Below are 27,788 nucleotides of genomic sequence, written 5' to 3'. Positions count from 1 at the left end.
TCCGCATCTGCTACAAGTGAGTGGCATGGGCCTCTGCCGTCTTCGCCTGTTTTATTCCAATTCCTGGCCGTTAAAGACCTTCTTTGGATGAAGCATCGCGGACTGCACAGCACGATGCTGCTTGTGACCGTGTAGACTTCCTCTTTGAGCTTGCGCTGCTGTTTGCGGAAGGAGTGTTTTTTTATAGTGTCTGACAGAGTCGTTTGCTTGTTTTTGAACTTGCAACTTTATGCTCGATATTTGGGAAAGAAAGTTGCGAGTTCAGAAGCAAGCAAACCACCTCATTTCCGTGATCTCGTTAAGCTCAATGTAGAGACGGACAGCCCTGCCGCTACCCGCACGTCACGCGAGAGCAGTACCGTTCGTATCGTGCAGGCGGCGGATCATATTGCACTAAGGCTAGGAGAGGCCTCTCTCTGGCCTTAGCTCCGTCATGCACATTCTTGCCTGGGGAAACGGTTAGAAACACAGACAGAGGAAAGTACATGAAGTATCCTAAGAATAATAATTGCAATAAAAGACTAATATTGAAACAATTATAAACAATTAACACACAACAACATAAACAAGTTTGTGCTCACAAATTATGTGCTGCATCATCGCTTTACTTTCTCTCTCTCTACTGTTAAAGCCGGTTAAACTGAACTCGCAAAGGAATACCTACCAGTTCAATACAAGGCATAATAAGACAAACGTTCTAAAGAATTAAACAACATAAAAGCACATACCATTTGTAACAGCACTTTATTGACGAAATGGAGTACTGTATTTACCTAAATCACCCATGCACCTATTTTCCAAGAAGATAGGTCTGAAAGTTTCCTGCGTGTTACAATGAAATATCAAACCAAAACTGTGTTTGCAGCATTGGCAACAGGCTACCATCAGAGCCATTAGACACAGCGTCATAACCATCACAAAATGGTGACAGAGTACAATTTTGTGTAGGTTGCCGTTGGTTCATTTTGTGTTCGACTATGATCTTGAGCAGTATTTCTGTCCAATAACTTCTGGAGATAGAGTAAAACCTCGTTAAACCGTACTCACTTAACCCTTTCGCTGTCGGACCTTTCTGGCCGTGACGCACCCCCAGTGTCGGCTTGGTTTCAGGGAACGAGCATAACAGGGAATGAACATAGCAATTTATTTTTGATTATGATTGGTATACAAATAACATAGTCAATGCTATATGCACATTTCAGTGTTCTGCAGCTGCTGTTAGTAAACATCATCATCATCATCAGCCTGACTATAAAATCCGTTCAACATCCGAATCTGACGATGCGGAACCCTCTTCCTCGCATGCGACTCTGCCCGAGTCCGAATCCGAGCTCGGCTCGTATTCTAAATCGGAATTGAGCCACCGTACCAATGAGCAGACGAAAGTCCCGCACGTTCAGCCATCCAAAAGTAACCGCGCGCTGGGAGGATGCGCTTTCAGTCGCCCGCACAACGGAGAGAAATGGGACGTTGCGTTCTCAAGAAGACAGAGGGAGATGGAAAAAGGCTAAACAAAGTTCGAAGGGCTTTACATTTACTGCTGCAAGTCGGAAGCGAGGGTTCGGCGAGAGAGCGAAAGCAGCAATCGAGTCACTCTTTTCGGAGAGGCAACGGCACGTGCGCCTGAACTTGATGCGGCGTAGCAGGCACACCAACAGAAGAAAAATAAAAACCTTCAAACCAGCGGAGATGGCAGAACAACCCTTGAACCCATAACAACACGCGCGCGACGCATGATCCAGCGAACGCGGAGCCACCGCGCCACTCAGCAAAGAGAAAGTGGGGAGTGGCAGTCGCACCGTACTCTTCAATACATGGATTAACACAGGTCGGGGAGAATATACGAACTTGTAGAAAGAGTCAACAGATGGCGTGGCCAATTCAGGAGCGCCAGCTTTGCGCCCAGGCGCGAAATTTTGAACGCACGATAGAGAACGTACCGGTACGTCAGTGACACCGTTGGGGGGAAGCGCAATGACGTACCGGTACGTCCGTGACAGCGAAAGGGTTAAACAGTAGTTTCGTTTTAAAAGTAGTAAAGTCAAATCCTCGACTCAGCGGCCATTAAACATAATCTGTTTTGTATCCGCATAAACCGTACCAGCTTATTGCATACGTGTCGGTTAACACGTAGCGTTTCCACTTTTCATTGCGCAAACACGGCGGTGTGTCATCTCCATCGGGCGACCCGACAGAACAACAAGCCTCAGAGATAGGAACAATGGCCTCCAAGCGCCCTGTGCATTTGCGCATGAAGCCACATCAACATCAACATCATTTCGGCGCCGTGCCAGCGAGCGTTGTGGCGTCGTGCAAACGAGGACTCGCACCATGCCGAAGCTCGGATAAAAAAGACGCCGGGTGCTTAGCATAGAAGGAAAATTAGACAGTCCATGCTATCGAATGTGACACGAAGAAGTCAACGCTGGCACGCGACAGGGATCTACTGTTGACTACGGTGTGTGGCATTTGGAACGCGAAGAAGTTGCTTGGCAGCGCTGCTGCGACCGCGAAGAGATGTTGGCTAGGAGGTTCGACTTTTCGCCATCGTTGCCTCTGTTGTGGCCAAAGTGTCAACTAGTGACAGTGATGAGGACGACACGGAAAGCGACAGCAGGGGCGATTCAGGCCCGACAGTGGCAGAAGCTGTGCGTTACGTCAGCCTCATGAATGCAATCGTCGCGACGAGAAAAGCACCCCACACAATGAAAAAGGCGCCCCGCGACTTCAGCAGCGCTATTGCGCTCGTGCACGGAGAATACGTAATGCGAACAAGGAATATGCCATGCGAGTGTTTGTCGAGAAGAGGGGGCTGGCTGAAAAGCTGGCACACAGCTTCAGTAAGTTTGAGGCCACTGTTGTCGCTGCTAGGGCGCGGCGGCATCAAACGAAAATAACACTTTTGTCAAGCGAAGTGAATAAATACTGCATGTTTCTTGCCCCTTTCATCGCACTCTCTCCGAGTTCCGTGTTCCGTTTTTGACAGGTAAGTGGACGATCTCAAGCTATTTTGGTTAAGCAGTACTACCGTTTAGTACGTACATCTTCCAAGCTCCTGCCAACTACGGTTTAACTAGGTTTCACTGTACTATTACTTTCCCAAGATTTCACATGACTCGGCACAGATGCGCTGACATAATCGGCTTCAGTGTTTCTGGTGCTATGCCAAGCTCACTATCTATGCACAGTGCCAGGAATACTGTCAGATGCATACTTCGACAAGTCTGATGCAGTCTTGTGAAAATTATAGTGATATCTCTAAAAGTGATCGCTTGATAATACCACTCCTGTGTGCTTGGTATCTGTGACCAATAAAGCACAAATGGTGACGAAGACAACGCGCCGCTTTCATTATGAAAGGTCATTTCCTCTCTAGCACTGAAATGCATAGCAGCTGTAGCACTGGAAATAAATTGAGTTATTTTTTCTTTAACAATGCAATGTGCAAAATGCTCCTAAATAAACAAGTTACTTTCACAATTTATGCACTTGAATTTACAAGAAATACGAAGGTGTTTCTTCATTGATCAGCCTACTGCAATGTTTTTATCGAAAAGGACATTGAGGTGGTTCTGTCAGGCAAGCATAAATTGCTGTAACATATATGATACACAATGCGGCTATGGGTTGTTTTGCGAAGGAGAGAAGAGATTTGTCCCCCACACATATGAACAAACATGGTAGTGTAATATAATGTTTGCACATGCTATAGTCTTTTTATAGCACCATTATTGCTGATTTATAGGTCAGAAAATTCAAATGCCTACAGTGTTTATGATGAAGCTTGGCTTGCAATATTCCAAGAGCAAATAAGGACAACACAAAATTTCTCTTGGAGAAAGAGGAACAAAGTTTACTTTTAGCTTAGGTCACGCTCCTAAAAATTATGTAAAGCAAAAAGTGACACCATGCCAAAGTCTATAAATGATCCGGCCTAGGTACTGAAGTTATCAATCAATCAATGTTGATTTCATCAAATTTTAGAGAAACTTGTTACACTCCATTTTTTTATTTTTTTTAAAGGAATGTGTCAAGCTTTTTCAATGGTGCCGCTAACTTTGTTCAAGTCTTCTGCAATTGAAATGCCTTTCTTAATGTTCTTAAAATGTACCTTTAACTGCATTGTGTATATATGATACGCAACAACTCTGGATCATAAAATCACAACCGAGCATTTCTTCAGAAAAGTGAAGTTTGTTTAGGCATATTTAGCCTAAACGAAGACTTTTCTAATTTTTTTACAAGAGGAAGTTAAACTTTCCCTCCTATTATTTCTTATTTCTGCAGTATATAGCCATGTGCAGCTAAAGAGACTAATTTTTATATGTTTATGATGATTGTCGACGTTCATCTGAGAACAACAAGCCTTCCCAGAGCATAACACTGGCTTTATTCCCTAGAGCACACTGTTTACATGTGCGCACATCCTGCATCATTTCGTGAGACAAGGACTTGTTTCTGGTTCAGAGCCTATGATTTGAAGCCTAATCAGAGGACCCTATCAACGATGTTCTAGAAAGGTCACTTCTGCGGCAATTGGTATGCACCGACTTGTCATGGTAACGATTTCCAGCAGCAGTGCCCAATGCAAGGCACAGCATCCAAAACCAGCTCATTGTCTTCAAACTTCTTGCAGTTCGCTGCATATATAGACAAGGAAATGCAGACTTTTACTGACAATGGCTATGCACTGCTCGACAGTGACAGTTCAGGTGCTGCTGTTGCAGAAAGCTCTGTGTGCAAATAGTGGTTGGAATGTTCAGCAGTTAGAAAACACTACAATGTGCTCTAGTGTTGCCTGCACTAGAGACATTGAAATAGCCATGCTGGATGTTGCTCACATGTTAACTGATGGCAACCCTGCTCGCGCTAATGTCCTAAGTCATTCAGAATTTCGTTAGAATTACTAAGTCATTAGAATTTCGTTTCTTACCGCCACGAAAAAACTAGAGTCATCGCAATGCTTTGTTGCACTGCGGATTTGCACAAGCTGCCCTGTAACTTATCTTCAGACAAAAGACGCTCCCGAAAGGAATCGCGTTTCCGAGTGGCGTGATTGTGGGCACAAATGAAAAAGGTTGGATGACTACAGATTTGGTCGCTGTCTGGATTGATAACGTTAGGCGGAAGAGACCCGGCAGCAGTTTGGGTCTGTGTGGGATGCTAGTGCTCAACACGTTCAGGTGCCACCTTTACTAGTGCATCAAGGACAAGCTGGCTGCATGCAACACAGACTTTGTCGTGATACCCGGCGACATGACATCGCAGCTCCAGCCACTCGATGTTTGTTTGAACAAGCCAGTGAAAGATAGAATTCGGGCACTCTACACCGAATGGCTTGACAGTGGCTGCCATGAACTCATGCCCGCCAATAAATGAAGCGTGCCTTGCTGCAGGACTTTGCTGGATGGGTGAAAGATGCATGGTGCGTGATCCCATCTGCTATGGTCAACAAGGCCTTTAAAAAATGCGGGATTTCGAATGACATGGACGGCACCACGGATAAAATGCTTTGGTCTGTTGATAGCGATAAGGAGTTGTCTGATAGCGACGACGAGTTATATTTATTGCCCCACGCGACTCGTACCAGTGCAGTGAAAATCTTAGCGGCAAGGTACGCAGCTTCTATTTATATTTTATTCATCGCAACTTTAGTGTATTGGGAATAAATCTGTTTTTTCCAAATGAAAGAAAATAGTATTTCTATATAGAAGCACGAGGTGCGCGGCATTATACGCTTTATTTTTTTTTTTGCTCATGGAAAACGAGTGTGCATTACAATCGCAGGCACGTTAGAATTGAATAAGTACGGTACTGTTTCATAGTGCCTAAAAATTTAGCACAACCAGTAAAAAAGACAAAAGGAAAAAGAGCACAATGGTATAGAGTTAAAATTTTACAAAAGTAAAAAAGAAAGAATTCTGAACACAACACTATTACAGTAATTCTAACCCCAACTCTTCTGACAAGAACGGGCATGAGAGGTATATTGTGACCAATTTTCTAGAAAATAGCACCCTCTATGTGACCCCTCAGCTTTAGCACAGCCGAAGCAGGCAGTGTAACATAGAGAAGGCTATGACTGTACAAAGAAGTACCTCGTCGTCCTCTTCCTTGAGAAGTTCCTTTGCAGCAAGCCTCTCAGCGCTCAACTCAAGCAGCATTGGATGCGTCCAGATGTTGCGGAGCATGTTGAAGTCCCAGAAGAGCGAAGTGCCTACCCCTGCCTGTTGGCGGCGGCCACGAGCAAGGTGCTCCAAGAAGTGCCGGTATAGTGCCACCTGCACCTCCGACAGCCGCACGCTTATCACATACTCACACTTGGGAGGCAGGAATGGAGCCAGGGCACCGTAATCACAGCGCTGCAAGCAGGCAACAAGTCAAACCTCAGTCAATGGCATGCTTAGATATATTATTATACAGTAGACTTCCATTATTTTGACTTCAGTTAATTAGATTTTTTGGTTAATTTGACTCCAACTGAAGGTCCTGACTGGCACCCCATGCATTCCTATGGGCCAAAATGTTCATTATTTTGATCCTAAAATTGGCATTCGCTGGATAATTTGAAGTGACCCCTTCACAAGCGTGTGCCTGATCCATATGGTGACCGTAATAATGACCCCTTTAGTGGCAGTGTCTGTATCAGTGGAGCTTAGGGAACAGCAAATGCATTGTGCGTAAGTCATCCCCAGCCAAAAACACTTATTCTCAACCCACCTTAGGAAGATTTTCAAGCAATAATGGTAGCTCACAATGTCTGATTACAGGATTTACCTGATTTTAACGGGTGCCTTTTGTTTTCCAAGAATATTGGGCCGAAAACTGCCTGTGCAATACAATCAGATACAAAAGCAAAACGGCCCTTGCAAAGTTCGTAGGCTTTACCGCATAACATACTGTATTGCGGCAAAATTGACTTTAAAAACCATGCAACGAAGTTGACTTTAGGAAACCAGCTGTCATCGAAAAAATTAGGTGCGTGTCAGATTTCTACTTTGGTTAGAAGCTCGAAGTCATTTTAACATTAGTTTTTTACTTTTGACACACAGAAAGTTGGTGCACGTTTGATTCGGAGGGGAGTTAAACTCGAGCAAATATTGTCAAATGAATCAGTGGTGTGTTTTGGTGTTTTTCTCTGGATCTTGTTTAATTTGACCCACCGGATAACTCTATCAATTTCGTCGCTCTCGTTAGGGTCAAATTAATCGAAGGACACTCTATACAGTTATCTAAACGAATAATAAAAACTTCCACATGTGTGTTAGTGCGATTACCATTCCTAGGATACTTCATGCACTTTCCAGTGGTGTTTCTGTGTCCCTAACCCTTTCCCCGACAAGTTGTGTCACTGGGTAGTTCATGGTCTAATGCGTAGAGCATCAGAATACTATGCTGAGGGAACCATGTAGGAAACCAGCCATTGGACCAACTAGGGTCACTTAGTATGTGACACTGGGTATGGGCCGCTTTTAAATGAACCTCTTTTGTGCCGACTTGTTTGGATTACTGGGTATGTGGCACTGGGTATGTATCACTCTACAATGAGCATCTCGGATGCCAACTTGAGCCACTGTATGTGTGCTGCTTTTCAATGAACTAAGTCCTTTGAAGTTGATGCAAACTTGGGTCACTGGATATGTGCCATCATGTGCCATTCTTCAATGACAAAAGAATAATCTTCTAAAATTTCTCAAATGTCAAGTGGAATCAAACCCACGTTGTATACAGTAGAACTTCATTGATGCGATTAATTTTTGTACGATTTTCCAGTGCCGACACACACACACACACGCACGCACGCACACGCACACGCGCGCGCACACACACACGCGCACGCGCACACACACACACACACACACACACACACACACAGTGCAGTCCACTTATTACGATATCAAGAAGAATGAAAAATCCGATCGTTATAACCAATCACTGCTATATCTGGTCTGCCACTAAAAAAATAAAAAAAGAAGGGCTGCTGAACATACCTTCGTAGCTCCAAAAACAAATTTGCCACTTACGATAAAGAATTGACATTGTAGAAAGGGGGCTGTGAAAAATAAGATGTTTGTTTATACCTCTAAACAGCATGTCAAGCGTTAGGCCGGCTGAAATAGTCAGAAATCTGCACTTGCTTTCGTGGAAGTTTCAGGTTCACAACCGCAGTGTGCATCGCGTCCAGCGGCTGCGCGAACAGTGGCAGCTATAATTTAGCATGCATGAAATCAATGAGTGACTCTATCGATGACAGCGCACTTTGCGTGAACATTGGAGTCGGTTTCAAAGATGGGCCACTGTCAACCTCGTCGCCTCTGTCGCACAACGCCGCTGTCTGTCTTGACGATTGCCTCGTCGAAGATTCTTCGCAGAATGAGGCAACACTATCTGCACTCAGAACGTGGTATGAGAACGAAAAGGGTCGCGCACCAAGGGTGAAAACACAGATAGGGGCGCCCCTAAAGCATGTGCGAGAGCACAGGCTCAAGCTGGTACTTGCCACTAGGAAAAGTTCCGGCGGCTATACTACTTGCTCTTGCGATAACGAAAGGGCCAACTCGCGAGAGCTTGGGCAACCTCCTTCGGCTTGGGCCTCCGAAAAGTGCAGCTCGACGTTGTACAACCTTGCGCGAGCACTAGGTACTAGTTCTTCGGCTTAGCATCCAAAAAGGATCAACCCAAAGTATGCGCTTCCTGCATGAGCAAAGGCACCATGCGCAAGCTCAAGTCCTAGTCACAAAGGTGTCGGCAGACAAGAGGAAAGCATGTATGTAGCAGTGCTGTCCCGCAAGTAAGAGACTAGCGTTCCCGTCGGGAGGAGCCAAAGCGGCTATCCCCACGACACGAGCGCCCCCATTGCAATCCATTGCGAGTGGAGTGCCACCGCGGACAACAGTCATGAAGGGAACGGGGCAGAGGCGTAGGGATGGCAGAATAGGCGAGTGCCAGCGCATTCCTCAATCTCCACAATATATACAGTTGAATCTCCTTAATTGAAACACGCTTAATTCGAACTTCCGGTTTATTTGAACTGACACCGTGGTCTCGTCAAAGTTGCGTGTATTACACTGGGCGAAAATGGCCAATAATATGAATGTACAAGCATTTGGGATGGTCAATTCAAACATACCGCGCTCTAACAATTATCTCAGCAGCGCACCAAATCATACAGCGGTGCCTCCGACCAACATTGCTCTGACCCCACCATAGAGGAAAGGCTTAGGAGAAACCCCTGAATGCCACGCGTGAGAAAAAGAGAACCGTGGCAGAAATTTTACCCTCTCTCAAATGGTAAGGTCGCCATTTCTGTGTCGCGCTATAATGCCCCAGCCACACTAGCAGCAAAACGCGTGCCACGGGAGGGTTCGTTCTTGGGCTGATTTTTCGTGGCTTGCCAGTGGCAAGCGAGCCACTAGCGGAGGAGACCAAAAAGAGTGAGTGGCCCCTACAGTGACGCACGCGCGGGACACTGGTATCATGCGGACCCGCCCGACCGCTCTATTCCTGCTTGCATTTAGTTCAGCCAGACCGCTTGTTTCGCACTATCGTCTGCTTGCGTCAGCTCTTGCTCGCGCTTGTTTTGGTTGGCCTGGTTGGTCTCGTTCGTGCTTGGATTTGACAATGACATGCCTAAATTTTGATGTCCCGATGGAAAGGTTGTTGGAGACAACTAGACAGACCCGAATCAGGGGCCCCCCTGATTTGCGGTGGGTGAGGGGACGTACGTGCTCGAAGGAATCACGGTGGGATGCGCTTTTTCTGCATTACCTGTGTGGTGCTTTACCACAAAGCTACCGCGGCGAGTGTTTTCCCCTGAACTTTATTCATTGCTTGACGAGATGAGAACCCCCCTCTTTCCCCATGCCACTCCAGTGAAGCATCTATTCTCTGGGTTTTGTTTATTATTCTGGCTATTTTTTCAACGAGGGGCTCGAATTTGGCAGCCTTGGTGCCATATGATAGCATACGAGAGTTTATTGGTCAGTTGTCTGCTCCCTGTTCACATGTCAGGTGCCGGCTGTACCTCATTCTTCTCGTCTTTCGAATGTGGGATGCCGCAACAGAAGAGAGAACACCAACATAATTATGATCAGCGGCAATGACTTCGTAACCTTGATAAGACACGACTCACATTAAGATTACAGAAGAAAGGTAAACACAGCGCCAATCTGTCAGCAGACAAAGGAAAAACACGCGAGAATGCAGAGGGAAGCAGCAGTGGAGCAGTCCAGCCTCGGCAATTCCACTGCTTCGGTGGCAGTAGGTGGCAGAGGTAATTAGCGCCATCCAGCAAGCTGGCGGGAAAACAAATCAGTTTCCCTCCTGCCCTTCCTTGCAACTACGCTCCCTTCGCCCTCCCTCTCAACTCACTCGTAACTCCCTTATCTTCAACAGTCCCCACGCACCCGCCTCTGCGCCTGTGTCGATGCCGCCAGTTTAGCCCGCTTCTTGAAGTTTCATTTTCTGCCGTTATCGGGAAGCAAGTGTTGGCCAGCGTGGGAAGTTTCGTGGTCATCGCTCACTGTGTGTATGCGCACCACAATATTTCATGATTCACACCATTTGTGCATCGTGCTATGGTGTATGAATACTTCGAAAACAAGACCTTCTTTTAATTCGAACGTTATTTTTCTAACAAATTTTCGAGCCCCTTTGAGTTTGAATTATCGAGATTCAACTGTATATATAAAAACAAAGAAAACACTAGTTACACTTCATTTTACCTGCGACCATGTCATATGTTTTCCAGCTGCTATATTCCATGTCAACATGAAAAGGTACGAGACACACAAGATTGAGGGCAGTAGACGCTCACAATGGCGACTTCCCTACTGTACTCGCCTGCCCGTGTCACATGAAAATACCACCGCGCACATGATTTCCTATTCCGGTACCAGCAAATCTCTTTGCGTGTTATCACAAGTTGCCATTCACCGCTATCACTGCCTGCCCACTGCAGTAAGCATCTTCACCTATCTGGCTCGCACCGTGTGTGGCATAGTGCTGCTGAAAGCATACTGCATGCTTTCAATTATCGATAATTCGATTATGCTTTTAATAGGCGATAACCCAAATGTGCCATTCCTTGCAGCGGGAAGCCTGCAGTGAGCATCATGTATTGCTCTGTGGGCATTGTGGCATTGTATTGAGATGGCCACCAGCTTGATTTTGTTTTGGTTCCCTATAACCCTCTTAAAACAATTATGCACATCTTGGATCCCATAGACCCTACAAGCTCCACACGCCTTAGCGTCCAGCGTAGCAACGATTTGCGCCAAGTGGGCACGTCAAAACTTCCCACCAAAACACTCCACCCAAAAAACCCAGGCTGAATTCGAGGAGCGCAAACGTAAGGTTGATGAAACTGCAAAAACAATGTGCACATTGCATCACTCGGGCCACGCCAGATCAGCGTGCGTCGGCGTCTCGCGCTGCAACTATTCGCGCAACACTTCACATTACGTAGATGTTAACTACAAGTCAGTTTGCCAAATTTTTTAGTGACTTCACATCTTACATTTTCCCAATTGCAGTGAAACCTCGTTAAACCATAGTTGGCCAGAGCTCGGGAAGAGTACGTACCAAATGGTAGTACTGCTTAGCCGAAATAGCGTAAGACCGCCCACTTACCTATAAAAAATTGAACTTAGAGTGCGATGAAAGGGCAAAAAACATACAGTATTTATTCACTGCACGCAACAAAAGTCTACTATTTTCGTTTCATGCCACCAGCTTGGTTTTGTTTTGGTTCCCTATCACCGTCTTAAAACAATTATGCACATCTTGGATCCCATAGACCCTACAAGCTGGTGGTAGTGACGACAGCAGCCTCCAACTCTCTTAAGCTACGAGCCAGCTTTTCCACCAGCCCTCTCTTCTCGGCTAACACCCGCATGAGGCTGACATAACGTGCAGGTTCTGCCACTGTCGGGCCTAAATCGCCCGTACTGTCGCTTTCTGTGTCGTCTGCATTGCTGTCGTTAGGCGACACTTTGGCAACAACACAGGCAACAATGGCTTCATCAGACATCTCTGGAGAAGTCTGAACTTTGTTGTGGATGTCTCTGAAGTCGGTGAAAGAAATGCCTTCTATAACACTGTGCCGCTCCACCACTTCAGCGAGCAGAGTTTCACCAGCTTGGTTGATGGCGTCAGAAGACTGGTGGACGGTGTTGCTACCATCCTCTGCATCACCCGCACACAATGTGAAGCCAGTGCACTTGAACCGATTCTGCAATGTTGCCAATTCAACCTGCCGCTACGAGTATTCCAGCAGGTGAATTGCGCCTAGCAAGTTAATTGAAACAGCCTTGCCACACTCAAGGGCTAGAAGAATTCTACGCAGCAGATTCTTTCTGTAGAGCTGTTTCACAGCCCGAATGAGACTGTGGCACCCCTTGCCTCAGGCCCGGGCCACAGGCCACGACTCGCTCCATGTGCAGCGCCCGTCAAGGTGGAGGCGATATAGCAGTGCGATATAAAAAATAAAAATAACAGTTCAAAACCCAACGTTGCCAGAGCTGGGTCCTTCTCGCATTAGCTCTGACAACACCTTGGTCCAAGCGCTGAGCAATCGCTGTGGTATTAGCAGGCAGAAATACCAACTTCACAGCCGTAAGGTTATCAAGCGTGACATGCGCCTAATAACTCTTCTGTTCTTTGCCGCAAAACAGCAGTGATTGAGGGGCATGTACTTCTCAAAATGTTTTGAACTCATCCACGCTTTCATATTGCTGTGGCAGATGAGTCCAGACAGCAGTCGGGTGCCTTTGTAACATCTAGGCTTGGCCGACTGCCCAATCACGAGAAGTGTAAGTTTTTCAGTTCCCGACACGTTAACTCCGAATGCAACTGAAATCCTGTCCTTGGCATGCTTGCTGGTGGTGCATGTCTCATCTTTAGAAACGCAAGCGTCCTGTTTGGCAGCAGCTTGAACAGGGTCGACTCATCCATGTTGAAGATATTGTCGGGCAGGTAGTCTGTCAAGATGTGCCTCAGCTGACCATTTTGCTATTGTTCTGCACCATCCACGTTGCCAGTGGCACCTTCTCCTGAAATGGTTCTTGTGTTTATGCCGTGCCTCGCCTTAAACCTCTCCAGCCAGCCATTGCTGCATACAAGTTGTTGTGGTTCATCTGCGAAGCGAAAACCAGGAACTTCTCCACAAGTAGGGGTTCAACTGCGCTGCTTTTAACCACTTCACCAGCGCCTCCTCCACATCAGGAAAAATTGACCCTACTAGGCAACATATTTTCGCGGTTGCAGCAGCACTGCCAGCAGCACTTTCCTTAGCATTCCAAATGCCACACGCCATAGATAAAGGTAGATCCCTCTCGCATGCCAGTGCTGACTTCTTCGTGTCACGTTCGATAGCACGAATGATGTCCAATTTCTTGTAAGCTAAGCACATGGCCTTTTGTCCGAGCTTCGGCATGACGAGACTCCTGGCTTGCACGACACCACAAAGCTTTCTCATAGAATAAAGAATGATCTCTTGAACGGCGCCGAAATCATGTTGATGTTGACGTGGCTTCACCCTTCCAAGCTCCCTTTGCATTTGTGCTTGGCGGCTGTTCTGATCTCTGAGGCTTGTTGTTCTGCCAGGCCACAGATGGGGATGAAGTACTGCCGTGATTGCACAACAAAAAGTGGAAACACAGCTTGTTAACTGATACATATGCAAAAAGCTAGTATCGTTTATGCACATACAAAACACATTATGTTCAATGGCCACAGTGTCGGGGATATGACTTTACTACTTTTAAAACGAAACTCTGTTTCAGTGGGCATGGTTTAATGAGGTTTTACTGTAGTACGTTCATGAACGTATCAACAAAGTTCCACTGTATACTCAGACAATCTTGTCTGAATATATATATTCAAACACATGGCGTGCGTGGACTTTGCTGCGCATCTAGAGGGATGCACATGAGAGGAACCTAGCTGCATATACTACTCATATGCAACGCATTTCAGCGGTGGCAACACGGTGTGTCACTATATTGCTTCAATGCTACTTGCATGAACTTAGACATTCATCGTGGAATACATTCTGCCGAAAAGTTTTGGTGAAACTACAAGCTTGCACAAGTCGCTACGGTAATTGTGTGCACATTCCCTGTTTGTCTGCCATCGTTATGGTTAATAAAAATTGAGTTCTTGTCAATATCTCTTCCTTTTATTTTTTTGTGCTTTTCAGCTTACACTGTAAATGCTCGTCTCTGCATACGAGGTCTTATATTGGCTTTTTATTCTGGTTAGGCGCCATCAGTGTAATTTCTCAGTTATATGAGCGGCAGATGTCGAATGCAGCGGCACATGAAAGTGTCTTAAAATTCTGACAAACGACAAGAAACAGCATACACTGTTGTATGTGATGCCAAAAAACAAAAGTAACTCAGAAGTATTGTGTTGTCTGTGACACACACCTGCACACATCCGTCCAGAAGGCGATGGAGGATGTGGACCCTTTTCTTCATCAGTTTTACGTCATGAACTGTCGAGTCTGCACACGCTCCATTGGCAATAGGGTTCACAAATCGGTTCCGGAACTCATTCTTGGTTCCTAGGAGGCCTGGCTTAACAAAGCTCACCATACAGTGATCTGGAATAAAAAGAAATGTGAACATCAAGAGACCTAAATGTCAGGAGGCCTCAAGTTTTACCGCACTAATAAAGTACACTAGCAGAAGCACACAATGATGGCATTACAAGCTAACCAATGCTTGCTCGTACGCCTATAATTTAAGAGTACTTAAGGTTAGCCCACATCACTTCAACGAAGCACTCTTCATTTTAACAGGAGTACAAAGTGCTGCACTGATGGACCAGATAAGCATGCATCGAGACATTTGCTGCTAACAGGCCTTGCTGTCCAGAGTCATTGTAGTAGGTTGGGAACTTGGGCCTTAAGCCCCTAGATGAGCGTTACTAATTTGATGAGGGCCCTTTGTGCCATTTACCCAACACCCTTTCATTGATCGAGCTACGTTCTCTCAGTACAGAGGCCCACACCTGCTCCTGAGTTGTCTTTCCCACACAGATTAATGGCCTGACAGCTGAGCCTGCTGCATTTGCAAGAGCACAATTTGTGTTGTATTTAAACCATAACGCAGATTGGTATAACTCAGGGGGTTTTCTTAGGCTGGTAATTTTGGAAAAAGAACTTGGCGTTACAACCATGCAAATATGGTAGCTGTGACTTGTAGCATGTGGGGAATACAACTGTTACACTTAAACAAGGCTTTTTTCTTCAGCCACTTTATTAGGAAAGCACTGACAAGTGGTGGCTATTGACTTTGGAGCTCCCACGTCATCATTAATCATCATCATCATCAGCCTATTTTATGTCCGCTGCAGGACGAAGGCCTCTCCCTGCAATCTCCAATTACCCCTGTTTTGCGCCAATCAATTTGAACTAGAGCCCAAGAATTTCCTAATTTCATCGCCCGCCTAGTATACTGCTGTCCTGGACTGCGCTTCCCTTGGCACCCATTCCTTAACTTTAATGGTCCACCGGTTATTCAACCTGCACATTATGTGATCTGCCCAGCTCCATTTCTTTCTTTCAATGTCAATTAGAATATGGGCTATCTCCATTTGCTCCCTGATCCACACCACTCTCTTCCTGTCTCTCAACGTTATGCCTAGCAATCTTCTTTCCATCGCTCTTTGTGCAGTCCTTAACTTGTTCTCGAGCTTCTTTGTCAGTCTCAAAGTCTCTGCCTCGTATGTCAGCACCGGTAGAATGCATTGATTGTACCCTTTTCTTTTTAATGATAATGGTAAACTTCCACTCAAGATCTGACGTCTGCCAAATGCACTCAAACCCATTTTTACTCTTCTGTAAATTTCCTTCTCATGATCAGGGTCCCTTGCAAGTAATTGACCTAGGTAAACGTACTCGTTCACAGACTCTAGAGGCTGACTGGCAATCCTGAACTCTTGTTCCCTTGCCCGGCTATTGATCATTATCTTTGTCTTCTGCATATTAATCTTCAACCTCATTCTTATACTCTCTGTTAAGGTCCTCAATCATTTGTTGTAGCTCATCTTCTGTGTTACTGAACAGGACAATGTCATCTGCAAACCGAAGGTTGCTGAGATATTCGCCGTGGATCCTTACTCCTAAGCCTTCCCAGTTTAATAGCTTGAATACTCAGGGTGTCTACCAAGTTGACATTCCCAAATTCCCCGAGTTTTCTAGGTTTTCCCTGAGTGCATTTGCAAAATTCCCTGAGTGACACAGAACTTTGTTTTATGTCAAGACAGGCTGACACTATGTCACCCGATGCTGTCACTCTCTAGTAAGCAAGCAGTTTTCCCCGAGTATTTCCAGACTATTCAAAATCCCTGAGAATTCCCGCTTTTCCTGGTTGGTAGACACCCTGATACTTCTTCCAAGCACACAGTGAACAGCATTAGAAAGATTGTGTCTCCTTGTCTGACCCCTTTCTTTATAGGTATCTTGTATTCATATAGGAGGTTGTGGCCAAGTACTGCACCAGGATGGCCAATCCTGCTCTGGTGAGGGAGTGCGTTACCGGTTCTGGTCACCGGGATCAGGCCGCACTCCAGGCCTGTTTATGCAATTTTATCAACACGCGGATTTCTTTTTTTCTTTTTTTTAATTCCGGTGGTAAATTGCATGGCAGCGGGATTCAAACCACGGTTCTCTTGCACGCGAGGCGGATGCTCTACCTCTACGCCACCGGTGCACCTCTTATAGGTACCTTTATAGGTATCTTCCTACTTTTCTTGTGGAGAATTAAGGTAGCTATGGAATCTCTGTAGATATTTTGATAATAAATTAGCCTCTTAGATAATTACCTCTTCAGCATGTGCAACACTGCTTTTTGCACAAAATTTGGAAGCATAAAAGTTTGTGTTAAATTTTCTGATATTCAATTTGAAATCTACTATTCGGCATTTGCAAACCTCTAGTTTTAAGTGTAAATAAGACATGGAATAAGAATACAGTGTGTGTATAACGCTTATAATATGTTGCCAGAGTACCAAATTTCTGCACTATAAGCGGTACCACATTTTAACCAAAACAACGCTTTTCAATGGCATGTTTGTGCAACACATGTAGACCAAGCACCCACGTATGTCTGGGAATCAAAGCAAACGAGTGGAATGTGCCCTCACTTTTGTTAGCAAGATGGTTCCTCCATTTTTCCAAGTGCCATACAGCAACTACAAAACATTTTATTGGCTTTTCACCAAACTGCAACTTTGGCCATTGACTCTTGGCAAAACAGCACTTAGGCCAAACCGGTGGGGGGTATAGGGCAACATGCAGTCATGAGAAGCTCACCCTTGATATACGTTTACAGCCATAGCCAAATACACATTGATATGGCACAAGATCATGTGCACAGGCTGCACTAATGGCAGCATGTGTAAAGCGGGACTCATTGGCGATTACCCAGAAAATACCGTGAATGTGTATAGCAAAAGTTGTTATGTGTGCATACTGGTAGGAACGATGAAAGCTCACATGTGGAAAACATTCTGAACTGATGAATTTGTGGAATACAGGTTAAACCTACAGCATTGAGGAGCCAAGGTCGTGCACATGATATCTGCACTCGCATGGCAACGAGCAAATGCGAAATGCATTTGCGACTGCACTATAGGTGGTATATGCATATACATTGAAGTCTATGGGAGGATAAACGAGACTTGTACAAGACTGCATTACATCAGGTCCTGCACAATAAGTGGTTACATTATAAGCAAGGATATACGAATATCAAAATTTTCGAACATGAATCAAATACAAATACTTAGCTTCAAATATTGAATAATGATATGCACATGCATTTAATAGCAAGTTTGGTTATTTTAACCAGTTGGAAGATTGCAATTATATTTTCAATGGAAGGAAATTAGACTAGCATGCCATTATACTAAATGATGTGTATCTGGCTGATGTTAACTTAGGAAACTGAATAATTAACTTGGAAAATTATATAATTACCACTAGCTGTCTGTTCTCGCCAACCTGTGCCTTACTATAGATCAAATTCCCATAAACTCAGAGGCATTTAACACTGTGCAAGCTGTCACACATTGCATCTGCTGTCAAGCCATATGCTCAAGATTGGAGGTGGTGCTACAAAAGAGTGCACCCTTGCTGTCAGCAAACTTGTGCCCCTTGCTACTGAGAAGCTCGCTTTCCCACAATGTCCAGTGGTTGAGTGAACTTTATAGGCGTAATTTCACCCAGCAGCATGGAATTATCACAAAATTCAGCATAAAGTCAGACACACATTCTCAGATTAGATAGAAGCAAACGCTAAGAACTGTGTTTGCGCCAGCACAGCCACCAATATATTCTATTTGTTTCGAATATTCATATGCAACCGAATGATCGAAAATATTGGAATACATATCTAGATTTTGAATAGAATACAAATATTAATGTACTCCAATATGTTTATTGTTGCTTATTTGCAGTGTCAGCTAAATAACAAACACAGAGGTGGTCCAGCCAGTTTAGGATATGTAGCAATTTTTGGAGCAGGAAAAATGTTCACGAGCAGTTTAGAAGCAGCCACACCAGCTTTATGAAGCAGTATTGGAGCAGAAAAACTGATATTTTTGAAACACTTGGAAAAGTACAGCAGTAATCTGTAGCCATTTGGCAAAGCTTGTTATTACTATGCAATCAGTAAGTGCTGCTCAACAGTGAAGCAAGGCACCAAGTCAACAGCGACCAATTAAGCTTGCCTTCGCATGGACAGTTCCCATGATGTGTTGCAAACATTTTTATTTGGGTAGGCAAAGAACTTAATTTTGTAAACAATAACATTTTATAGGCTTTTGTAGGCCAAACAGCAAGAAGCTTGGCAGCAAATGTTAAAGTAGCTAGGCCTCGCGTTGCCACAGAGATGGCTATAGCTACCAGCAGATCTATGTGCGAGCGCCTGTTCAAGGTGGGGAGGCAATCAAAATGGCGGCAGTGGTGGCTTCGATCAATGCCGTTTCGGACCTGCGGGCGTGGGAAAACGTATGAAAAATCAGACGGCGAAGGGGTTTTGCATCCGAAATTTCAGACGTTCTTATACATTGACTCTATGGGGTACTGTGGCGGAGCCGCGAAGGCGTCCAAGTTATTGCGCACGTCCAAAAATTCGGCCGCCCAGAAAATCGGTCGTTGACTGCAATTACATAACCCTACTGAAAACATTTCATTGCCATTAAAATGTGAAGATACTGCACTTTCGTGCAGCTGGTGCAAATGGCACTTGAGTGAGCGCAGCCAGAGCAGGCAAGTCTAATTGTAGCAAAATGGCACAAATGGCACAGCTGGACCACCACTGCAAATACTAATTTCAAATGATCTATTATTTTGTGTATGCACTAACCACTACAGATTGAGCTTCACGATAAGAGTGACTGCTGCATCTCTTATTGTTTAAGTACACTAGGAATCCCTGCAAATAAACCCTGTACATGCTTGATTGAAATCCAACTTACACTCTTGCAGGTTGTTCTGCAAGGGGGTTCCAGTCAGCACAATCCTCCGGCCAGTCCTCAATTCGCTCATTGCCTTAGACAAGCCGGTGGTGTCATTCTTCAACACATGTCCTTCATCACAAACCACCATGCTTGGTCCTGCCAGCGTTTTTTGAGGTGGGTGTGCAAAGCATAAATGAGTAGTTAGCACAGTAGACTTTTGTAAATTCTGCTATGATTAATTCAATTATTTAGTTAATTCTATCCCAATTGAAGGTCCCAGTCGGCCCCATACATTTCAATGGGCCTAAAATTTGGCTATTTCAATCCTAAACTAGGTCTTCACAGCATAATTCAAACGACTGGTCAGCGTACGTGTGCCTGACACCAATGATGACCCCAATAGAGGCAGCGTCTGTCTTGTTTCAACATATCTTCTTCTGCCTCTTAAACGTTTAATTTGACCTGCTGAATGATTCTGCCAATTTTGTTGGTCTCATCAGCATTGAATTAATGAATATCGACAGTACTACAGAAGCTGTTTCACTCAGCTGCTATACTGATCTTTTCAATGGGCATTATAAGCTCAAAAATACTGTGAAGCAATCGAAGCATTGATTTCTCGATAAAGGATAGTCGGCACGGCAGAAATGGGGAATAAATTCAGCAGTCAGCCCAATGCCAAGCATTATCAAGGACAAACTATGTAGTGAAACATGCTGAACACGAAAATGTGAACTCCAAGGCAGAATTCCCCGACCACAACTTGAAGGGTGGCCTTTTGCATCAATTTCAGAAAAAATGACTACAATGTGAAAAACACGAAAAAAAAATGAAGCACAACTGCTCGGCAGAGCAAATTGCAATGATGCATCTGCATTAATGTTACCGTACCCCACCGACTTCCCACCAACTGTACGCATTATAAAGTAAGCACACTGAGAGCATACTATGTGAGGCTAGTTGGTGCATGGCTATTAGAGGTACATGGCACAAGGTAAAAATGCAAGAAAAAAAAGGGGGGCAAAGCACTTACCTGGATCAAGCAGCACTTTCCTCAAGCGCTCCTGAAGTTTCCTGCCTTTTCCTCTTGCATTTACAAGCCGACGAAACATATCGTAACCAACAATAGCCACACCACCTTTCCTGTGCCATCTTTCCAGAACCTCCAGCCTCACGGTATTCACTTTAATGGCAGATGTCTCGTATATCTGCAGATGAAAAATATTGTCCCAGAAAACATTACATAACTTCAAGTAGATAACTTGCAGGATTTCATTCCAGACTCTGTCAGTGTGTTTAAATGCAATGTGAAATATCTTCATTTTCTCCCAGAATTACTGGGGATGCCATGCAGCAGTATTTGCAAAAAAAAAAAAGGATTTATATAACAGCAAAGCAATTAAAGCACAGGGTGTCTACCAAGTTGGCATTTCCAAATTTCCTGAGCTTTCCAGGTTTTCCCTGAATGCCTTTGTAAAGTTCCCAGAGTGACCCAAAACTTTGTTTTATGTCCAGACAGGCAGACACCATGTCATGAAATGCTGTCACTCTCTAGCAAGCAAGCTAAAAAAACAAAAATAAAAACGACTTAATTCAGTTTGAATAGTAAGGAGTAGCGTTTATTTTATTTCAAAAGAAAACAGAAGGCAGGGGGTTGTAAAATGCACAGCAAATAAAATATTTTAAAAAATGGTTCGCAGATCGAGTCAAACATTGTCATATTGTCAATTTTTTTGAATATGAGCTATTTCGGCATATGTGAGCTTATTGGGAACTGATAACAAGCTCACTGGTATGAGGTCCGAACTTTCTCACAAGTGAGATTCTCTTGCAACAGCTGGTAAGTCAACCTCAACTGTCCCGACATACTCTCAGCACGCGCGCAAAGCCTCAGTGTTGCGTTTCACGGCTTGAAAGAGTTTGGTTTGGATGAGAGACACCTGCACCTCGGCATCAGCCAACACTTCATTTTTTAGCTCACACTCCTTCAAAGCGGCAGCATGCTTCTTTTCCCGTTCATTCCTCAATGCTAGGTCCTTAGTGTTCTTGTCCCCCTTCCGCTGCACGTTCACCACACAGACTATTTGAAGCATGCTCTTCGTCAGTCGTTCAGTCAACCTCCGAATTTAGGTCTCCCTAGGGGCCGGCTGCGAGAACATCTGAATAATCGGGCAGTTAATATGAATGCATGTCTTTTACTGCCCCTAAGGGCTCAAACCACTACAGGCCCGTCCGAAAAAGCTCTGAAGTTATATTCGTCCCAAATTATTTTTCACTTACAGTACAACTTACTGGCAATTAGTTACTATGAAATATACCCATTCGGTAAAAGTTATCTTTCTGTAAAAAAATTCCCGATATGCACCAAATTTTGCATATTTAATGCTGTATAAAAAAACTCATGGAAACGTAAAGATCGATAGCACCTTTTTTAAGTGAAAAGCCTATCTTCATTCTAGAGAAAAAATTTTTTGAAAATGCCTTTTACGACTCATACTTTCGAGCTTTCTAAAAAACTTCACATGTTCCTAGCGGTAGTGAAGATTTCTTTTTTCGCAAAAATGTTTTACAGAAAGACTTCTTGCTTGAAATAGATAGTCCTCAATTTTTTTCAAAGAAATCGCTGATGGTTGAGCGCCAAGGTTGGGACAGTTGGCGTGGAATGACCCATAACCCAAACATGCCGCTGTTCCCTGCTGCAGGCGGTGTGAAGCAAGCTTTATGTTTCTCTCTGGCAGCGTTGTATTCCAGCATCGCCTACCAGCTTGATTTTGTTTTAGTTTCCCGTTGCCATAATAAAACACTATGCAATAGGAAAATGACAAACCACATCTTGGCCCGCTTGAGCTCGACCAGAAAGATGCACGTCAGCGTCTGTGCCGTAATGATTCATACCGAGTGGGTACAGCAAAATTCCCTGCCAAAATTCCCCGTCCAAGAAGCTACTGACACGGGCAGAATTCAAGAAGCGCAAACGTAAGCCTGCCAAAGCTGTGAGAACAACGCACAATTCAGACCCCACCAGCTTGGCGTGCATTGGCGTCCTTGTCCTGCAACCATTCACACAACAGAACACTTCACATTACTTTTGTACACAGATGTCAACTACAGTTGAGTCTGCCAAATCTTTTAGTGACTTTGGATCATAGATTTGTTCTAATCTTTTACATAACGTATGAACGAGGTTTTCATATTGTAATAGCGGTAGATGCAGGCTGATTGCCTGCAAACCCAAATTCCGCTTCATGCGTTTAAGCCCATGCGCTTGATCTTTTGCCTCATTTCCATGTACTCATCTATGGGCACAAAAATATCAAGGGCTAGCTTTCCGCTATGGTATGCTGCCTGACACCACCGTCAGCAAGGACCAAACAGTGCCTCCTTGTCAAGAATTGGCAGCCATAGTTGTACTTCGGTGCTGAGTCTACAAAACTCTTTACACCGACCGCATTACACTCAAAAAGCGGGCAAGACGCGACGACACCCAGTGGGACACAGGCGATTTTTCGCCATCTCTTTTCAACTTTGACGACTCGCAATCAGGGCAGGTTGCGGCCTCTCTGCTCCCGCCAGAAGCAATTGAATTGGATTATTTCCAATTGTTTTTTGATGAAGAACTTGTGTCGCTCATCGTCACCGAAACGAACAAGTATGGGAGTGAAAAAGCAGGCACATGTCACTCAGGCGCATCGCGGCTCAGAGCCTGGGCGGCCGTGAACCTCCCGGAGCTTTACTGCTTCTTGACAATAGTGTTGCTTATGGGCCTGGTGCGGAAGAACACCCTGCGGGACTATTGGTTGACGGTCCTGACGCTGGTGACCCAGTTTCTTGGGGAGATTTTCTTTTGTGAACCGCTTTCTTCTTCTGCTGCGCGTCCTGCACTTCAGTTCAATAAAGGAGCAATCCGATCACCTAAGGGCCATCAGACCAGTCATGGAGGCCATTCGGGAAAAATTTTCCAGACTTTTTCTTCCATACCAAGATTTATGCATAAATGAATCACTGATGCCTTGGAGAGGCCGCCTTTCATTCCGGCAGTACATACCATCCAAAAGACACTGGTTCGGAGTGAAGATGTTCATGATGTGTGACGTGAAAACTGGGTATGTACTGAGATTGCTAGTTTATACAGGAGCTACAGTTAGCTTGGACAAAAGAAAGGAGCTTGGTTATATGGGCTCTGTTGTTGCTGACCTTCTGGCAGACTTTCTTGGAAAAGGACACTCTCTGTTTGTGGACAAATGGTACACAAGCCCAGTGCTCTTTGAATTTCTGCAGAGCAACAGAACAAATGCATGCGGAACTGTGCGTATCAACAGGAAGGGCCTGCCCTCTTTCAAAAAGAAGTTGAAGAAGGGTGAAATACAAAGCTTCCATAAAAACACTCTGCTTGCCTTGAAATGGTGCGACAAGCACGAAGTCACTATGTTGACAACAATGCATGGACTGGAGATGCAAGATTCTGATAAGGTGGACAGAGCGACCGGAGAAAAAAGGAAAAAGCCTGCATGTGTACTTGAATACATGAAGAAAATGGGACTCGTCAACAGAGTAGATATGCAGCTGAGCTTCAGTGAAAGCATCAGGAAAACTCTGAAGTGGAACAAGAAGTTCTTTTTTCACCTGCTCGACATCACACTGCTGAATGCATTTATTCTCTACCGCAAGAGAACTGGCACCCCGGTAAAGCTTGCTGTGTTTAGAAAGACAGTCGCTATCCAAATATTGGAACTATCAAACCCAAATCCAACGACCAAGGCGCGGAACACGAACCACAGACAACCCGCTGCGACTGACAGCGCGCCACTTCCCAGAGAGGGTGTCTCAGACCTCTGCCCAAGGCAGCCACACGCAGAGAAGATATCATGTGTGTGCGAACACAACTCGTCGCTCCAAGAGAAGAACAGACACCCGTTTTAGGTGTGCAGACTACGACAAGGCGCTGCGCGTAGACCTGTGTTTCAAGAAGTACCACACTCTGAAATACTATTGAACATTTTGCAGTTCTGAGTGATGCTGACACCAAAATACTGTTCCTAATTTTTTTTTTTGCTATTTATTCTCGACTTTATACATTTTGTACATGCAAGATCCGCAATAAAGTCATTTGACCACCTGGGAAAGTTTTTTTCAATATAATTCGACCCTCAAAGTGTTAAAATGTTGACACCTGAACAGCGGCCTCCTCAGGGAAGATGGAAGTAAGGGGCATGGTGGGAGGATAGGAGAGGGCAGACAAGAAGTAGAGAAAGCTATATACAAACATTAAGGAGTGCAACTAAGTAAACATTCACCCTTAATTCACGTGCTGTGCTACTGCACAATGAGCCACCACTGAACTTTTACATTATAAATTTTGCTACATTTCTTTAACAGAAAAGAGTCCAAGTCTAATTTTTTCAAGCAATAGGTTGGAAATAAAATTATGTCATGAATTCAAGGGCAACTCCAGCACTTTTTTTTTACCATATTAGGATACTGTGCTTTTCATATGGCATTGACAGTTCTGCCACAGGTAGAGTAATTCAATTTGCTTAGAAATTCAGCAATAATCTTAAATAACCAATAAACGAGATACCAAAACCGAAACAGGTAGCAGCGTTGTGCGACGTCACGATGAGTCGATGACGTCAGATCCTACACTACCATAATGGAAACATGCAGAATGCATGCTAAACATGCAGTACACGTGGCAGTAACGCCAAAGATGCGAAACTAATTATGTTTCCTGACGACACAGGGAGCTGTTACAGATTTTCCTAACTAGACAGCGGCGACTTCAATGATGATTTCAGCGGCAGTGGCGGTGTGATCTATGACGTCACAAACACAGGATGGCCAGTAGAACGTCATGAGTAGGGAACGCAACCAATCTTTAAAATTCATTTTCAGGCAAACTAAATGACTTGCAGCCATATTGTTTGGCACAGGTAACCACAGTGTAAAAGAGAATGTATATTTAAAATTTTATGAAGAACAATGGACATTGAAAAATCGCCGGAGTTTCCCTTAAGCAATCTGTCTGGTCACGTCAACTGCTTGTTGTGGCGATGCTGGACTCTCTCGCACCCCCTTATGTTGTTTCCCTCGCATGGCTTTTGAACTCCTGGAATCTGGCTTTCCTGCATGGCATGTGACTACAGTGGTCAGTAGTTGCATAGCAGTTTGAGAAATGGAGCGAAATTCCCACTGCTATCGCCACCTGACAGCGGTGAGGGCGCCAATGGAACTGGTCTCAGTCTCTTAGGCTTCAGGAATGTACTAGGCACACACTCTACAGGGTGTTTTACGGGACCGTCCCGCGGACGCCTTGTCATTAGCTTGTATGGTCCTCCGTTTGCAAGACATCACCCGCAAAAAACACAGGCACTGGTGTCCAGCATGGGGTGAACATATTTGCTCGATATCCTGTCACAGTGAGTCATGCTTCCCCGATTTGTCAGAGCCCATCGGCATGTTCCATTTGTTGTAACTCGGCTAGCTTGCTTATTTTACAGAAGGTGCAATATATGCCCATTAGTCTGATTCCACTACTGTTGTCATACCTTTACCACAAGAGCCCGCTTAACCCCACTTTGTACAAACATTAGACTTTAATGATGCTAACATAACTTAAAGCAGAAGACTACACCAGCAGACCACACCAGACCAAAGAGGAGCAGTGCATTACAGTTCAGCTCTGTTTATAAAAAGTCCTCTGGTGCATACGAAAGTGACTTCGAGACTACTCACCTTCAGGTCCAGATTATTTTCGTCTAACCAACGCTCGAATTCGTTGGCCCAGTTCAGGACGGTGTTGTAGGGGCACACGACTAGGGCCGTGCGAAGCAAGGGCCCAGACACTTTGTGAGTCATCACTGTGTGCAGGAAGGATATCACCTGCACAATGACAACCGTTGGTGAACAGACTCGCACTTTTCGTGGTGATACTGACACATAAATTCTTTCTTCAACACGGAAAGAAAAGTAATCATCAGTTGGTGATGACTTTCACTATTGTTGAATACAGCTGAAACTTGATTTAACGAAGTGATGACCACGCTCAAATTATTTCGATAAGTCGAGAAGTTTGTAAAATTGAGAAAGGGTTTGTTCAGTCCTTCGAAATCGAAAATTGTAACGTAGCGACACCCAAAAGCTACTGCAATATTGTATTTGCCACAACTTTTCACATGCCTGCGCATGTGAAAAGTCCGTGAGGGTGGCTCGAATTGCTTGTGTGTGAAACCAAAAGAAAAAAACAAAACAACACACCTTGGTGTTTCTAGAGAGAACTGCAAATTTAATATTTTGCAGCGAAATAACCTATCATTTTCGCCTGCGTGCACTTTACCAGCAGTGGCCGTACACACTTCTCATAGTCTACAAGCGCTTGCAATGCGTCGCAGACCAGGTAAACGATGCAAGCCAGGTAGACGATTACGTGAAGATATGACAGGCTGCCAATATGCAATGATGCGGAGAATGAATGAAGTGACTCTGCGAGCAGGCCGAGCAAGAAAGTTACGAGGAGATGATCAATGCCATCTGTTGCATAAACCATGATATAACGAAAGCAACCACAACCACTCCTAGAGTCATCTTATATGTAAGAGCACTACCGACTGCCGAGTCCATTGTTCTGTGCATGGGCACAGCATGCAGCCTCCTCAGAATAAAGCTAGGGCCGTGACTAAGGTGCCTAGAGGTTTGAACGTGATGGCGTTAGAGCACACGCTTTAGGGGCCCCTGAAACAGTTCGAATTTTGTAGACGCGTAGGGTACAGCTAAAGTTAATAATTCGCACCACAATTTGTGTGAAACGTCTCATATTACGAGAGCTACGGACGATTACAAGTTACCCTTTCCCACATTCATGCATTTTCTCCCCAACTGGTTCGCCGAGTGATCGGGGCTAAGCTCCATCTTCACTGGCTCTGCGTCCGGCATGATGGCACGTCGTGTCGTTCACTTCTGGTTCTCTAGGAGCGAGCGCACGAAGCCTCTCCAAACTCTCTGCCAGCTGCTTGGCAGTGAACCCCAAGCGAGAGCTATCAGAGCAGCATGCATTGCGAGCAGTCTGTAGAAGTGCCGAACGTGTCTGGTATTCCGGCAACCACAGGCAAGCTGGGCATTTCGGCAGATGGCTGGAGGCATAAACTCAAGCTGATAAAGGAACTTTAGCATAGACCTACGTGAGCAGCCTGATCGGTCTGCACGGTCCAGCCACTTGTTGGCACGGCGCTCAACCAGCCAAACAAAGCGCTAATATTGTTCTAACCAAGTGTAAAACATTTTAAACATTCACAAAAACAACGTGTTGATGATTATACTCCTGC

At 44.8% G+C, this 27,788-nt stretch overlaps 1 protein-coding gene across 2 annotated transcripts in view; it reads right to left on the bottom strand.

The window, feature by feature from the left end:
- LOC129380070 (uncharacterized) overlaps positions 1–27,788 on the bottom strand; it is a 141,307-nt gene that overhangs the window by 45,043 nt on the left and 68,476 nt on the right. For both annotated transcript variants that reach the window (XM_055073945.2, XM_050183262.3), the window contains exons 13-17: positions 26,203–26,349; positions 20,504–20,678; positions 19,489–19,626; positions 14,430–14,605; positions 6,099–6,362 (exon numbers count right to left, since the gene is read on the bottom strand). In XM_055073945.2, coding sequence (XP_054929920.1) covers positions 6,099–6,362; positions 14,430–14,605; positions 19,489–19,626; positions 20,504–20,678; positions 26,203–26,349 — 900 coding nt within the window. The remainder of the gene's footprint in view (positions 1–6,098; positions 6,363–14,429; positions 14,606–19,488; positions 19,627–20,503; positions 20,679–26,202; positions 26,350–27,788) is intronic.

Source organism: Dermacentor andersoni, chromosome 4 (genome assembly GCF_023375885.2).
Source record: "Dermacentor andersoni chromosome 4, qqDerAnde1_hic_scaffold, whole genome shotgun sequence".
Lineage (NCBI taxonomy): Eukaryota > Metazoa > Arthropoda > Arachnida > Ixodida > Ixodidae > Dermacentor > Dermacentor andersoni.
Note: the sequence above shows the minus strand (reverse complement) of the source record. Positions and strands in the feature narration are given on the sequence as shown.